At 47.5% G+C, this 14851-nt stretch overlaps 1 protein-coding gene and 1 long non-coding RNA gene across 6 annotated transcripts in view; one reads left to right on the top strand and one right to left on the bottom strand.

Annotated features, from left to right (window-relative positions):
* MYO5B (myosin VB) overlaps positions 1-14851 on the top strand; it is a 334939-nt gene that overhangs the window by 315618 nt on the left and 4470 nt on the right. For all 5 annotated transcript variants that reach the window (XM_059881086.1, XM_002697821.6, XM_059881087.1 and 2 more), the window contains 6 exons: positions 2408-2559; positions 3257-3346; positions 5503-5653; positions 7580-7865; positions 8768-8942; positions 10711-10791. In XM_059881086.1, the coding sequence (XP_059737069.1) occupies positions 2408-2559; positions 3257-3346; positions 5503-5653; positions 7580-7865; positions 8768-8942; positions 10711-10791 (935 nt within the window). The remainder of the gene's footprint in view (positions 1-2407; positions 2560-3256; positions 3347-5502; positions 5654-7579; positions 7866-8767; positions 8943-10710; positions 10792-14851) is intronic.
* Positions 565-7609, bottom strand: LOC132343786 (uncharacterized). The gene is made up of 3 exons (XR_009492745.1): positions 7182-7609; positions 5389-5521; positions 565-3650 (listed from the first exon to the last, which is right to left on the bottom strand). It is a non-coding gene; the product is annotated as an uncharacterized lncRNA (long non-coding RNA).

Genomic DNA, 14851 nt, shown 5'->3' with positions numbered 1-14851 from the left:
CTCCCAGGTGAGGCTGATGCTGAGGTTAGTGTGTGGGCTGCCCCCAGAGTGTGTCTGGGGGGGCACCTACAGGGCTCTTGGGAGCTGCTTTCCTCGCCACCCTGGGCCTGGTTTGCCAGTTGTACCAGCTCTGACCCCTCTGGTCTCACACCCCCACCTGGCTTCAACAGCCTGACATCCTGCTCTGCGCCCAGCCCACATCAGCAGCCGCCTGCAGGGCCAGCAGGGAGAGCCTGGGCCAGAACCAAGGGGTCTTTGGAGGCCTGGTTCTCTGGCCCCCGAGCTGCTAGCTCCCTTCTCTGGTGCCTGAGTTCTCCCGTCTGTAAGACTTGAAATATGACAGAGGTCAAAGTGCTGTGTTGAATTGTTCGAGTGTGAGGAACTCAAAAGAGACGGAAGAACGGAGCGTGATTTCAGCCCGGCACAGGTTTTGGTTCAGCTCTTCGTTTGGGGTGTTTTTAGTAGCTGAGTATTTTGCTGTTTTTATAAAGGTTAATTTCCCCTACCACCCCTACAATTGCCTGACAACTAAATGTGACGTAAGTTCACCTTAAACAGGCTGTGTCTTGTTCAAATGCCGTTAGGAAAGAACCTTTAATCTCCGATGAATGAAACTCAGGGCTCACAGCATCAGAGTAAAACAGGGTGGAGGGAGTAACACTGGCTGCTGTGCCAGCTGACGGGCAGCTCCCCACGCTCATCGCTCAGGTGGCTCCAGGCCTCCACAGAGCACTTGGCCACCTTCCCTCTAAACGACTTCCCACATGAACTGGGGGAGGATTTCACTGACGGCAGCTCAGGTGCCCAGCGCTGGCTGTTCTGTGGATGATGACGAAAAGTAGAGCCATGGTCCCCACCCCCAAGACGCTGCCATTTAGCTGCTGCAGGATCCCAAATCACAGTGGAAAATTCCAAGGCAGGAGAAGCTATTTGCAGTCTGCATAGGGGTCAGGCTCAAAGCCAAAAGGTTTAGAAGTCTGGGTCTTAAAAAAAAGGCACATTTTTTTTTTTTCTGGAAAAATGTTATTGGTTTTCTAATTAGAGTCAAGGGCCAGTCTGCAGTCATCTGTTAAGCCTATGAGATGCCCAAACGTTAACCAGGCATCAGAGTATTATGGCCTGTAGGTGTACATTTGAGGTCAAGTACCCCCTGGAGATGCTGGCAGCCCATGCCGAGCCCCGACCCGGACTCCCTGGTGGAAGATCTGAGGATGTTGCCCCTTCCTTCCCCCGGCCCACCTGCTGGTGGAGGGGAGGTGGCCTCCCTCATTGCTTTGAGGGGCTCGTGGGACCTGGATGAGGTGGAGGTTGGGGGTGGAGGTAACAGGGATATGGGGTGAGGGCTGGGGCCGCAGTCAGCGTGCTTGGGATCTGAGGCCCGGGGCCTTGTGCCTGGGCCTCGTGCTTGCCTTTCCACCTTGCCGGTCCCTGGTTCTTTCCTCCTCCTCCTCCTCCTCTGGGCCCTTCCAGCACCCCTTGCTCTCAGCCTGGTCTGTGCCTCCCTGAACCTCCTCTGGAATGGCAAGCAGTCTGACAGCTTCTCCCTGGTCTTCCGAGGGCTTTGGCAGGAAAGGGCCAAGAGGCCAAGCAGGAGTCTGTGGTTCACGGGGAGGCTCACCAGTCCCTTCTGGTCCTGCCGGGGCACACAGCCCAGGAGGCAAGGGGAAGGTGGGGCAGCAGCTTCTCCTGACCACACCCCGGTTAGCGCTGGCCACGAGGGAGGTTGGTGAAATGGCTGTCAAGCAGCGAGGCGGTGGCTGGAGCCAGTCAGGGCCTGCTTGAGCTGCCGCTTCTGGCAAAGTGTGGGCAGCTGCCGCCATGAGGTTGCTGAACGGAAGACCAGATGGGCTAGAGGTTGCTCTGGCTCACCCAGCCCCTGGCCTGCGGGCTCTGTCTTTGGGACCAGGCCTTGCCTTCTTGCTGCTGATGAGCCCACTGTGTCCACAGCAGGAAGTGCTGGTGCAGAAGCCTAGGGGGTCCTTGCCCCGGTCCCCTGATCAGGGAGCCTGTTCCTGCCTTCAGCCAGTCTCTGGCCGTGGGCCCCTTCTTGGCAAGGACTGTGGCCTGTGTGTAAACTTGGGCAGGGAGCCCCCCACCCCACCCCCTGCCCCTGGGGATTCTCTTCCTCTGTGTTGTAAGGACAAGGTGTGACAAGCCTATTTTAAACAATTAGGAATTTGTTTGTTGTTTTTTAACGCGTTTCTGAAATACTGGTAGACAGGGTCCAAAGGAATGTGTGTGTATCCAGGGCATCTTCTCTCCTACTCCTCTGCCAGCCCCCCACCCCCACCCCGAGGAGCTTCAGGAACCTGGGGAGACTGTTTGTATGGCGGGCCAGGATTCTTACAACCCTGAGCATCGAGCAGCGTCTGCTGTTGAGCTAATCGTTGCTGTCTGTTGTTGGCAGAGTTGAAACCGCAGGTGCTGGCGGGCGCGGTGCCCTGCCTCCCAGCCTACATCCTCTACATGTGCCTCCGGCACGCGGACTACGTGAACGACGACCTCAAGGTGCACTCCCTGCTGACCTCCACCATCAACGGCATCAAGAAGGTCCTCAAGGTCAGTGTCCAGGCCCCAGGTGCTGGTCTCGTGGGGAGCTGGATGAACACAGCAGCTCACTGTCACCTCAGTTCAAGTTCCTCAGAATCTCCAGCTCTGGAGGGAAATGCCGCCTGATCTCTGGACAAACAGGACCCCCAGGATGTTTTGCTGCGTGCTCCCCAGCACCCCCGTGCTGGACTCCAGACAGTTAAGAACCTGCCAGGCCATCTTGCCCAGTGGTCAGGGCAGAGCCCAGGCCTGCTGGAGTCAGGCTCATCTGTCTCCCTTGGCTTCGTTGTAGGAAGACTTCCTGTTTGCTCCGGACCTTGGGGTCCAGCTTTATCTAGAACTCACCCTTTCATGGTTGGTCCTCCCATGCTCTGCCTTCAGCCCAGTGACCTAGTACTATACAGCCCGGTTGCACCCCAGTTTTCTCCAGTGTGACTCCCAAGTGGCCCTAGACCCCAGCCACTCCCCGCTGGATGTGCACCACTGATCAGGGGCCTCCAGGCAAGGTCGTGCGTCCTCTCTGGGGCTAGAGGAGCAGGAAGGCAGCCTCGCGGGGAGGGCTTTCTTCCGTGTGCCCGTGAATAGTAAGGGTCTGCTTGTCGCCAGGCCTGGCTGGGGCCTCCTGGGTGAGAGAAGGCAAGGTGGATGCGTCAGGACAGATGGGAACTACCTCTTCATACCCAGGCACATCTTCTTCTTTTCACAGAAGCACAATGAGGACTTTGAGATGACGTCGTTCTGGTTGTCCAACACCTGCCGCCTCCTGCACTGCTTGAAGCAGTACAGCGGGGACGAGGTGAGTGTGAGATGAGCCCAGGCCCCTGGAGGGCACGGATGCCACCAAGGTGCCCTGTGTTCTTCAGCAGTTAGGTCCTCGTTTCCTTGGTGCAGCAAAGCGTGTTCCACCTCAGAGCACCTCAGACCCCAGGTCAGAACAGGGGCAGGGCGGAGAGCTGTCGGTCCTGAAGCCATCTCTGTTTTGTCCACATGTCGTCCTGAGCTGTTTCGTGTGCCCTGAGGAGAGGGTGTGTGGTCTCTGGGACCTCTGACTCTGTTCACTGAACCAGGAATAAGGCAGGCCTCCATGACCCTGAGGGCCCCTGGAATGAATGAGAAGATTTGTGGGGAAATGTTTGCATAACCTGTCCATCATCTGAGAGCTCCCCAGGAATCTCCCTGAAAACCCCGTGAACTTAATTTTCTGAAGCAGCCCTAGAAGGGCCCCATTTCTGGGAACGTGGCAGAAAGCTCAGTGGTCTGGCGGATCAGGCTGTCTCCGAAGCCAACCCGTTAGTTTGTCTGTTCCAAGACAGATGGTCTAAGAGAAGAGGCGGGGTGTAACTGAACTGCAGATGTGCAAACTGACCCTGAAACCCAGCTTCGTGCTTCTCATCAAATTCAGTCCCTTCATCTGAGGCCCCGACTCATCCCATCACTTATTAATGTTCTGCTCTGGAGCTCTAGGGTCCAGCTTTTTCTAGAACTCACCATTCCCACTGTTGATCCTTGAAAAACCTTCTCCCATGCTTTGCCTTCAGCCCAGTGACCTAGTAACATACAGCTCAGTCTCACCTCCATTTCTCTGATGAGACTTCCAACTTGTGCCCAGATGCCGCTCACACCTAACGCCCTGCAGGCCTTCTCAGCTTGCTTCCTCCCTTTCCTTTCACAGTCTCAGTCCCTACACTCCCCACAGGGTAACTCAGTGAGGTGCAACAAAAAGCTTTGTTCCATCTTTTGTGCCAGAATAAGTTTTCACAGACTGTTCTCTCTGGGATAATAGAAGAACATGCCGTGCCAGGCAGTCTCACCACCCTCGGAATGGGACTTGACTCCCATATCTATCCTAGAATCTGAACTTCATTTCATCACCTGTTGTTATTATGAAAGGGAGTGGGTTAATGTTAAAGAAATAGTGTGTTTATTATTGGAAGAAATGGGGCTCATTTCAAACCAGATATTCTCTATTCCCTAACCCTAACATTATACACAAGCTTTTACTTTAAGCAGAAAACTGTATTTAAGGTTATCTCCCTGAAAGTCACCACTTGACCTAATGCTGTCTGTACTCTGCAGGGAACATTATATAGGGCTCAGGAGGACCAAGAATTCTGTCACGTTGGGCTACTCTTTCCTGTGCTTATATTCCCAGGGACAAGTCTTGAATCACAGTGTAACCAGATCTGCATAGCTTAGACAACAATTATCTTGTTATCCCCTCTTCTGCCTGCTTTTGTTTTCTTTAAGAATTGCTTTGTGACCTGACATAGTATGAGAGGTATTGCTAGAGACAGTCACCCTTTTGAAATCATTGACTTTTCGGCTGCTCTTGATTGCTTTTGGCCTGAATACAGAGATATTGTTCACATGAGTTCTTCTGATATTAGCAGCTTTCTCAACTTGAATATTACTTCATCTAGTTAACAGGGAAAGCTCAGAAGACATGGTGCTATAACTGTGGAATCATCTTGGTTCATCCATTAATTCTGATACTCAATGATAGGCTCTACATAAAATTTCTTATTGTAAAAACATACACTCCGAGCCAGGTACTTCTTCAGGGACTTGTGTATAGTCCTAATATTTTAGGGTAACCTGGCATATTGGGACAAGAACTGGGTTAAGATGCAGGAAGCATGGATCCCTCTTTTCTGGGACCTGCTGCCAACCTGCACTTTGCTGCCTCAGGGAGACTTCAGGGATTTGGACCAAATGATCACAGACTTTTGACTAAGCAGTTTTCCGAGTCCTCTGTCATGCTAAGTTTTGACTCTGCCTTCAAATTTAAGAGCCATCCTTGAGAACTGGAAGAACTGACAGGGTCTTAGAGGACCTCACCTGAGCAGACAGAACCTGAGCGGTCTCCCCACAGTAGGATACCTCGGAAGTGACTGGAGGCCTGGAGGTCTTCCTGTGCCTGGCACTCAGCACAGCACCCGTCTCCCTCTGCAGGGCTTCATGACTCAGAACACTGCAAAGCAGAATGAGCACTGTCTTAAGAACTTTGACCTCACTGAATACCGCCAGGTGCTGAGCGATCTTTCCATTCAGATCTACCAGCAGCTCATTAAAATCGCCGAGGGCCTCTTGCAGCCTATGATAGGTAAGCTGGCACTGGAGATCTCCAGTGCTCATTGTGGAGTCTGATGTGAGGGTAAGCACTCCCTCCGTTTAAGGAATTGGCTATCTTAGGACAGCCCTCAGAAAGCCCAGGCTCTTCCCAGAAAAGGCAACAAAGGAGGTGTATGCCGTCTACTCAAAAAGAGTCATGAAACTTTCAACACCAGCCCATCAAAGCTGCTTGAGTAGTGAGACTATAGATCATTTTCCCTCTATCTCCTTTTTCTGTAATGTACTGCATTATTTTTTCCCCAAACTAATTTCCATAGGTACTAAATATAAATTCAGAAAATGTAAATGCATACACAGTGACAAGATATAATACTCTTGCCCATGTATATGCTTTATTCATGGAAAAGGGAAAGAATTAAGTATGTTCATATAAATGAACACAGTAGTAAACACTCATGCAATAAATATTTATTGAACATTCTGTCCAAAGCAGGACACTTGGGCACTTGACATGATACCAGAATTGAAAAATAAGAGCAGTTATTTTTTATGTTAAAAGTAACACACATGTGCATCACTCACTGTGCTCCTTAAAGGCTGGGGAGGTTCTGAAGCACGTGGACAGTGTTTTCCCCAAGTTCTGACAGCATAAGTTGGTTGTAAGTGAATGCCAAGTAGGACAGGGTCCCACATGCCATCCAGAAATATATCCCTTGGGGTAAGATTCATTCCAAATCCTTCTTCTTCTCTGAGAATCTTCTTAGGAGGAGCTAGTTTATTCCCACCAGACATAGAGAGAACTGGGGATATTTCATGACTCAGACAAGGTGATAGTTAATTGCATCAGTTCTAGAATTGGACAGACCTGGGTTCAAAGCCTGGCCCTGCCACTTCCTGGTAGGGCAACCTTGGACAAATTATTTAATGCTTCAGTTCCCTCACTAGGAAATGGGTTGTTGGAAGATTAAAAGGAACACTGATGGAGAAGGAAATGGCAACCCACTCCAGTAATCTTGCCTGGGAAATCCCATGGACAGAGGAACCTGGTGGGCAAAGAGTCAGACACTGAGGGAGGGGCAGGCGCTTGCTAGAGGCCCCAGAGCTTTTGATGGCAGAGCCAGCACTGTGGCTGAGGACTCCTGGCTCCCAGGCCTCTCTCACCAGATAGGAGCGTGGAAAACTAGTCTAAAATACGCCTGAGGGCTTTCCTGGTGGCTCAGTGGTAAAGAATCACCCCCCTGCCAAAGCAGGGGACGTGAGTTCCACCCCTGGTCTGGGAAGGCCACACGTGGCAGAGCAGCTGAGCCCATGCATCACAGCCACTGGGCCAGGGCTCTCGAGCCGGGAGCCGCAGAACTGAGGTCTGTGGGCACCAGATCCCATGCTCCGCAACAAGAGGAGCCACAGCTAGAGAAAAGCCCACGCGGCATGAAGACCGTGCACAACCGTAAATAAAATCATTAAAAAACAAACAAAAAAAAAAAATAAAAGGAACACTGAATGTAAAGCACCTGACATGTAATTAAGTTCTGTGCATTAACTATGACAGACCAACTCACCTAAGATTTACATGGTCAGAGAGTGATGGAGAAGAGCTGTTTGAACAATTGTTGGATGATCTCAGAGTCCAGGCCCACACCCACGTTGCTCAATTCTCAAATTTTGGTCGCTCAGCACAGAAGCCAGTACAGAATTGAGTTGGTTTTACCTTTTACCTATGTCCCATCACCAATAAATTTAAGCGAAGATTTAGTCCACAGGTTTAGCTCAAGATTTCTATGTGGAAAACTTAACTCGGTTGTAGAGATCAACCTATTAGAAATCGCATGCCAAATGCTCTAAGTTCCTGAGAGTCAGCCCTGGGCAGGATCATGGCCAAAGCCTTCTGTGATCCAAGTGACCCCGAAGCTGATCTAATTTGGGAACATCCGTTGCTCTAATCGCGCTTTGCTTTCAGTGTCGGCCATGTTGGAGAACGAGAGCATTCAGGGTCTGTCTGGGGTGAAGCCCACGGGCTACCGGAAGCGCACCTCCAGCATGCCGGAAGGAGACAACTCGTACTGCCTGGAAGCCATCATCCGCCAGATGAACTCCTTCCACACGGTTATGTGCGACCAGGGCCTGGACCCCGAGATCATCCTGCAGGTGTTCAGACAGCTCTTCTACATGATCAACGCGGTGACGCTCAACAACCTGCTTCTGCGGAAGGACGTCTGCTCCTGGAGCACAGGCATGCAGCTCAGGTAGGCGAGCGCACCTCAGCCCACCCCCAGGGGAGGGGACACCCCACACGCCAGCTCCACTCACACACGGGGGACATTTGTCTCTGAAAATGACAGCCAAATCCAAGTGGCCGTCCTTGTCACAGGCAGTGTGTGACTCAGATCCATCACTTTTTTATTTGTTGATGAAAGTCATCACATACCGAGGAGGCTGCTGCTGCTAATTCGCATCAGTCGTGTCCGACTCTGTGATACCCCATAGACAGCAGCCCACCAGGCTCCTCCGTCCCTGGGATTCTCCAGGCAAGAACACTGGAGTGGGGTGCCACTGCCTTCTCCAATGCATGAAAGTGAAAAGTGAAAGTGAAGCCGCTCAGTCGTGTCCGACTCTTAGCGACCCCATGGACTGCAGCCTACCAGGCTCCTCCGTCCATGGGATTTGACAGGCAAGAGTACTGGAGTGGGGTGCCATTGCCTTCTCCACCGAGGAGGTGAACTTGGTAAACAAATCAGTTCAAAGCTCAAATATTTGCAGACTTTATAAAGGTTGTAAATATGATTTGGCTAGGTTGGAGAGAAAAATCAATGATTTAAGAGGCATGATGGCTCACCGGAGTACAAATATGTTTGCGAATGTTAAATGTAAGTTGTTTTAACTCAGTATAGTTAATGCCTCTTTTCTTCATTAACTTAGTACAGACACTTTAGGCACTTCATCTTGGCTTGGTTTTAAGCACCCACTCATTCCGCAAACAGTTACTGAGTGCCACATACTTGTCACGTTCTTGCCCACATGAGAGAATCAAGAGGAGGAGAGTGATAACACTAGTGGTAGCTGGGCTGCAGAAGAAAGCCATGAGGTGAGCTCGTCCCAGTGAAGCAGGAGGACAGGCATCACAGGGTGCACTCTTCCTGTGTCTAAGGTACAACATTAGTCAGCTGGAGGAATGGCTTCGGGGAAGAAACCTGCACCAGAGCGGAGCTGTTGAGACCATGGAACCCCTGATTCAGGCTGCCCAGCTCCTGCAGTTAAAGAAGAAAAGCCCCGAGGATGCTGAGGCCATCTGCTCCCTGTGCACCGCCCTCAGCACCCAGCAGGTACGGTCACTGTCAGCCAAAGGGACTCAGGGCCAGGCCAGCTTCCGTTCCAAGTCAAAGGTTGTTTTCAAAGCACTCTGGGCCTTTTTCTGCCCTGGTGATACAGTCCTGAAAGTTCAGTCTATTGGTTGTTCCTGCATGAACCAAAGATACTTTGGTCTGCCAGTAACCCTCTGGTCTTTCTTATTTACTTAGAAAGATCAGGTAGTCAAACCCACAAAGCATCAAGCTTAAGCACAAAGGTTTTTAAACACTTAAGAGAGAGTTCTGGAATGTCTCTCACCACAAAATTTAAATTTCTTTCAGAAATTGGGAGTAGCATCTGTCTTTTGGCGTTAAATTGTTTCCTTTACAACTATAATTCCATTACATTTGTATTTTCACTTAGACTTCATATGTGTTATTTTATTTTATTTTTTTATATTTTTTTATTTAGCTGCACCAGACCTTAGTTTCAGCATGCAGGATCTTCAATTTTTTAAGTGGTGACACGAGGGATCTTTAGTTGTGGCGTTCCAACTCCTATTTGCAGCATGTGGGAAGTACGAGTTTCCTGACCAAGACTAGAACCCAGGCTCCCTGCATTGGGAGTGTAGAGTCTTAGTCACTGGACCACCAGGAGAGTCCCTACATTATTTTAAATAAAGTCAGTAAGCATCTGACTTTAAATTTTCTTTCCTTTTCCCCCTAGAAGTTGCATTTATACTGGGTCTCAGTTGCAGAGATAGTTTGTTGTTGCCATTCAGTCACTAAGTCACGTCCGACTCTTTGTGACCATATGGACTGCAGCACACCAGGCTCCTCTGTCCTCTACTGTCTCCCAGAGTTTGCTCAAGTTCATGTCCATTGACTAGGTGATGCTATCTAACTATTTTATCCTCTACCACCCCCTCTTCTTTTGCCTTCAAGAAGTACTACATCTGTCAAAAGATAAATCCTGTCACATAGGTGACCTTGCCCTCCATCATGAATGTGCCTGTTTAGAAATGGGCCCATCACAGGGTGGGGGTGCAAAATGAGACCAGCATGAAGAAATCGGGATTTTCCATATTAAATCATGCACATTCTCTCTGCCCAGCACCTAAAGAACAACAGAATCCAAATTCACTATTGCAAGTAAACATACATTTCCTTACCACCTCCATTAGATACTCAGAGATGAATACCAAGCTCTTAAAAAAGCTGCTTCCTTCTATACGTGTTTACTGAAAGTTTTGAAACTTAAAATTTTGCTTTCATAAGTTTATTCCTAGACTGTACCTGGTACCGCTCTGCCACTGGGCAGGCCACTTCCCCCACACAAAGAAGTACCTTCTGTTTAGATAGGAGAAAAACCTGCTCTTTAGTAAGTGATTTTGGGGGGTGGTGAGAGATAAGGAAAGTGCTGTTAAGACCTTTGTTATAAAAGGTAAGATACCCAGAACTCTTTTAATGAAACCTTTAAGGGGCTAGTAGATAAGGCGCTGAAGACTTTAGGCCAACAGTTTCCTAAAATCCTCATTAATTCATAAGTCACAGAGCATGGGGGAGGGTTGGGCAGATATATAGGAGAAAGGAGTCGGTAAGAGAGCTCAGATCTCCCAGGCAGAGCTTTGGGACCCTAATTTACTAAACGTGGATGCCTCAATGTCAGTCCAGCTGCACCTGAATTGTGGGTCTTGCCCACAGAGAAGTGTTCTCTGGTGCCAATATCATAAATTCTTTAAGGTTCAAAAGTGATTTTAGGTTCATTTAGCTCTGTGCTAAACTTTTGTTTTTATTCCAACAGATTGTCAAAATTTTGAACCTTTATACCCCTCTGAATGAATTTGAAGAACGGGTGACAGTGGCTTTTATACGAACAATCCAGGTGAGTTTTAAAATAGTAATCAATTTTATAAGTCCTAGGATAAAACATGGAGAAGGCAATGGCACCCCACTCCAGTACTCTTGCCTGGAGAGTCCCATGGATGGAGGAGCCTGGTAGGCTGCAGTCCATGGGGTCGCTAAGGGTCGGACACAACTGAGCAACTTCCCTTTCACTTTTCACTTTCCTGCATTGGAGAAGGAAATGGCAACCCACTCCAGTGTTCTTGCTTGGAGAATCCCAGGGACGGCGGAGCCTGGTGGGCTGCCGTATATGGGGTTGCACAGAGTCGGACACAACTGAAGCGACTTAGCAGCTTAGCAGAGGATAAAACAAATAAAAAAATTGGTAGTTGAGAGTTAACCTAGTTTCTCTTTATTAGTAAAATACTGCTTCCATTATAGTCTAGAGGACCTTACATTCTTAGGTTTTCTCTTTTGGTAAATAACCTACCATATATACAAGGAGACTGAACTTTAATAATCTTCGCCTCTTGGATTTTACATTGTTTAAGTATTATTTCATTGACCATTGTGTGTGTGTGTGTTAAGTCACTCAGTCATGTCTGACTCTTTGTGACCCCATGGACTATAGCCTGCCAGGCTTCTCTGTCCATGGGATTCTCCAGGCAAGAATACTGGAGTGGGTTGTCATTCCCTTCTCCATGGGACCTTCCCAACCCTGGGATCAAACCTGGGTCTTCTGCATTGTAGGTAGATTCTTAACCATCTGAGCCACTATGGAAGCCCCAGTTTACCACTAGCAAGTTGCTAAACTATAACACAAAGTGGAATTAGAAAGTAAGCAAAATGTCAACCCTACCCATAAATGAAATTAAGAAATACTGTTGTTTTGTTTTGTTTTTAATGTTTATTTGGCTTCGTTGGGTCTTGTTGCGGCCTGCAGGACCTTTGTTGTGTCATTCAAGATCTTTCCTTGCAGCTCATGAACTCTTTGGTTTCGGTTTGTGGGCTTAGTTGCTCTGTGGCATGTGGGATCTTAGTTCCCTGACCAGGGATCAAACCTGCATCCCCAGCATTGCAATGCAGACTCTTAACCGTTGGACCACCCGGCAAGTCCTAAGAAATACTGTTTTAAGGAAAAAAAAAAAAGAGCTCTTAAATCTTGACTCTTACAATATATAAGAGACAATATTTACCCTTAGGAACATTCTTGAAAGCAAGCATATTAAGGGAAATGATTACTTAAATCTGTCTTAAGAGTTTGTGAATGTTTACCTAAAGATGAGCTTCCTAAGCTGAGCCCTCAGTGATCTGTGCTGAGTGCCTAATCTTCATGTGTGACTGTAGCTGACAGCATCTAAAGGATGAGTCACATCAAGATTAGTCCAAAAACGGCGAACACTCCTCCCATCAGTACAGGTGGGGAGCACCCTGAGGAAACACAATACTTTTTCAAACTTTTAAACTGTCTCTTCAGCTGGCGAAGTAACTGTCAGTCCGAATCAAGGATAAAAAGAAATGGGAGAAAGTGATTAGAGAAGGAGGCAGGAAAAGCAGAAAAGAATAAATTACCTTGAGCATCATGTATAAGTAGAGAAGAGAGGCTGAAGGTCAGGGGAGGGTGCCAGTCAGATGGAAGCTTGTTCTGTTAAGGGCAGAGGGGGAAATCCAGTGGTTTGTTAAAGATTTGGGTCAGAGAGAACCAGGCAGAGAGTCACCTCTATGGATGTTGTATCGTCAGCTGCTGAAATGACTGATGGCAGAAGCCACTGAGTTCTCTGACATGCCACTATTTTTATGGAGAGCTGAGAATTTACACAAAGCAGAGGGCATATTTCTTAGACAGTCTTTTTTTTGCTTTTAGATATCTGAGACACATTAGAGGGAGAGCTCTAACTGCTTATAAATTGGCACTGTATACAAGAAGACAGTTCAGGCCAAAGGTCAAAGAATATGAGCCAAATCACACTTGGGGTTTAAGGCAGTAGGAAAAAGGCAGTGGAAGTTGGTCAGATAGTCTCTGGAGACACATACAGTGAGATTCTGAGTCATCCTTAGCAGTCAATTCTCGAGTCCATCAATTCTGTCAAAAAAATGTTGTGTGCGTGTGTGTGTCTGTGTCTGTTTGCCAGCTAGGGTTTTGGTTTTGTTTCTTCCTACACAGTGCTCAGAGGAAAGGCTGGGACGGTTCATGCCATCCTCCTGTACTTGAACCTTATGTAGGATAAATACAAGTTGCTTTTGCAAACCATTTGCTAGGACAAAATATGCTGATGTGTAAGAATGATTCCTGTGAAATGACTACCTTGTGAATTTTAAATAAATACATATATACCCTTTGCTCCTGAATTGTAGTATAGGTATTATTTTCTTTTTTGTCCCATTTTTATACTCTCCTTTAAATCCTTTACAATTTCTTCAAACCTTTTAAAGTGCAGAGCCTACTGCTAACTCTGACTAAGGTGGAGAATTTAAAGGGTCTTAAGTGCTATGAAAAAATTTTAAGAGCCTGTTGCCATTTTAAATTTTATGCACATTTTCTCATGCTGTCGTGATGGCTTTGTAATAATAAATGCAGCAAAGCTTGGAGCCAGCTGAGTGCTGAGCTAGCAACACTCCTGGAGAGACTGCTCTGACAGGATCACATGAAAGCCGCCCTGTGGTATCTTAAGTTAGTGAAGTTACTTATTCATCCTTAAACGTCCTTGACTTTTCTGAACTTCTTTTCCTATCATTTCAAACTACTTTTTCAAACTTAAAATTACTTTATAAATTTGACCCATCTTTCAAGATACCAAACCTCATGGGTGTTTTTAAACTTGACACCTGGAAATTTAAACTGTTTTCCTTACCCACGTTCAACTCTACGGGTTCTTCTGCCTTCTTAGAAGCATGTCACAGTCCTACACTCATGCAGATTTCATTCTAAAAACCCTGTTTCCTAGCACTTTTCAAAGGCTACTGCATTGCATATTTATTGACCTCACCCCTTGCTTCAAGACGTAAGAAAATAGAGATGCTGTGTTAAAGTCAATGTAACATCCACACATGGGATTCACTTAGCAGATAAATATCCCTTGTCTTCTCTAAAGGGCAAATGATGAAACCTCTAGAAGGTTACAGAATATCAAAAATATTGTCACTATCTGGCATCTGGTCCCATCACTTCATGGGAAATAGATGGGAAAACAGTGGAAACAGTGTCAGACTTTATCTTTTTGGGCTCCAAAATCATTGCAGATGGTGATTGCAGCCATGAAATTAAAAGACGCTTACTCCTTGGAAGGAAAGTTATGATCAACCTAGATAGCATATTCAAAAGCAGAGACATTACTTTGCCAACAAAGGTCCATCTAGTCAAAGCTATGGTTTTTCCAGTGGTCATGTATGGATGTGAGTGTTGGACTGTGAAGAAAGCTGAGCACCGACGAATTGATGCTTTTGAACTGTGGTGTTGGAGAAGACTCTTGAGAGTCCCTTGGACCGCAAGGAGATCCAACCAGTCCATTCTAAAGGAGATCGGTCCTGGGTGTTCTTTGGAAGGACTGATGCTAAAGCTGAAATTCCAATACTTTGACCACCTTATGCGAAGAGTTGACTCATTGGAAAAGACTCTGGTGCTGGGAGGGATTGGGGGCAGGAGGAGAAGGGGATGACAGAGGATGAGATGGCTGGATGGCATCACTGACTCGATGGACGTGAGTCTAGTGAACTCTGGGAGTTGGTGATGGACAGGGAGGCCTGGCGTGCTGCAATTCACGGGGTCGCAAAGAGTCGGACGCAACTGAGTGACTGAACTGAACTGAAAGCAATGATGGTGCCTTGTCCCAACAGGAAAAGCATTTCTCATACTTGAAGTTAATGTGGGATGACCTGTGTTTTCAATCAGGATATATTGATTTTCCTATTGGCAGGACTCACAGTTAGTTGCCTTTGAATAGTTCAAAGTTTGATGGTGTGTGCCAGACTCAAGGAAGAAAGGAAATTTATCATAAAGAGATAAATTTCGTATCATAAAAAGAACAGCAAACAACATAGCACTTGCCAAGTACCAGAGGCTGCTCTGAGTGCTTTCTTCACACACATTTACTCTCTTGAGC

This window comes from Bos taurus, chromosome 24 (genome assembly GCF_002263795.3).
Source record: "Bos taurus isolate L1 Dominette 01449 registration number 42190680 breed Hereford chromosome 24, ARS-UCD2.0, whole genome shotgun sequence".
In the NCBI taxonomy this organism is placed as follows: Eukaryota; Metazoa; Chordata; class Mammalia; order Artiodactyla; family Bovidae; genus Bos; species Bos taurus.
The sequence above is the reverse complement of the archived record's forward strand: the minus strand, read 5'-3'. Positions and strand labels throughout refer to the sequence as shown.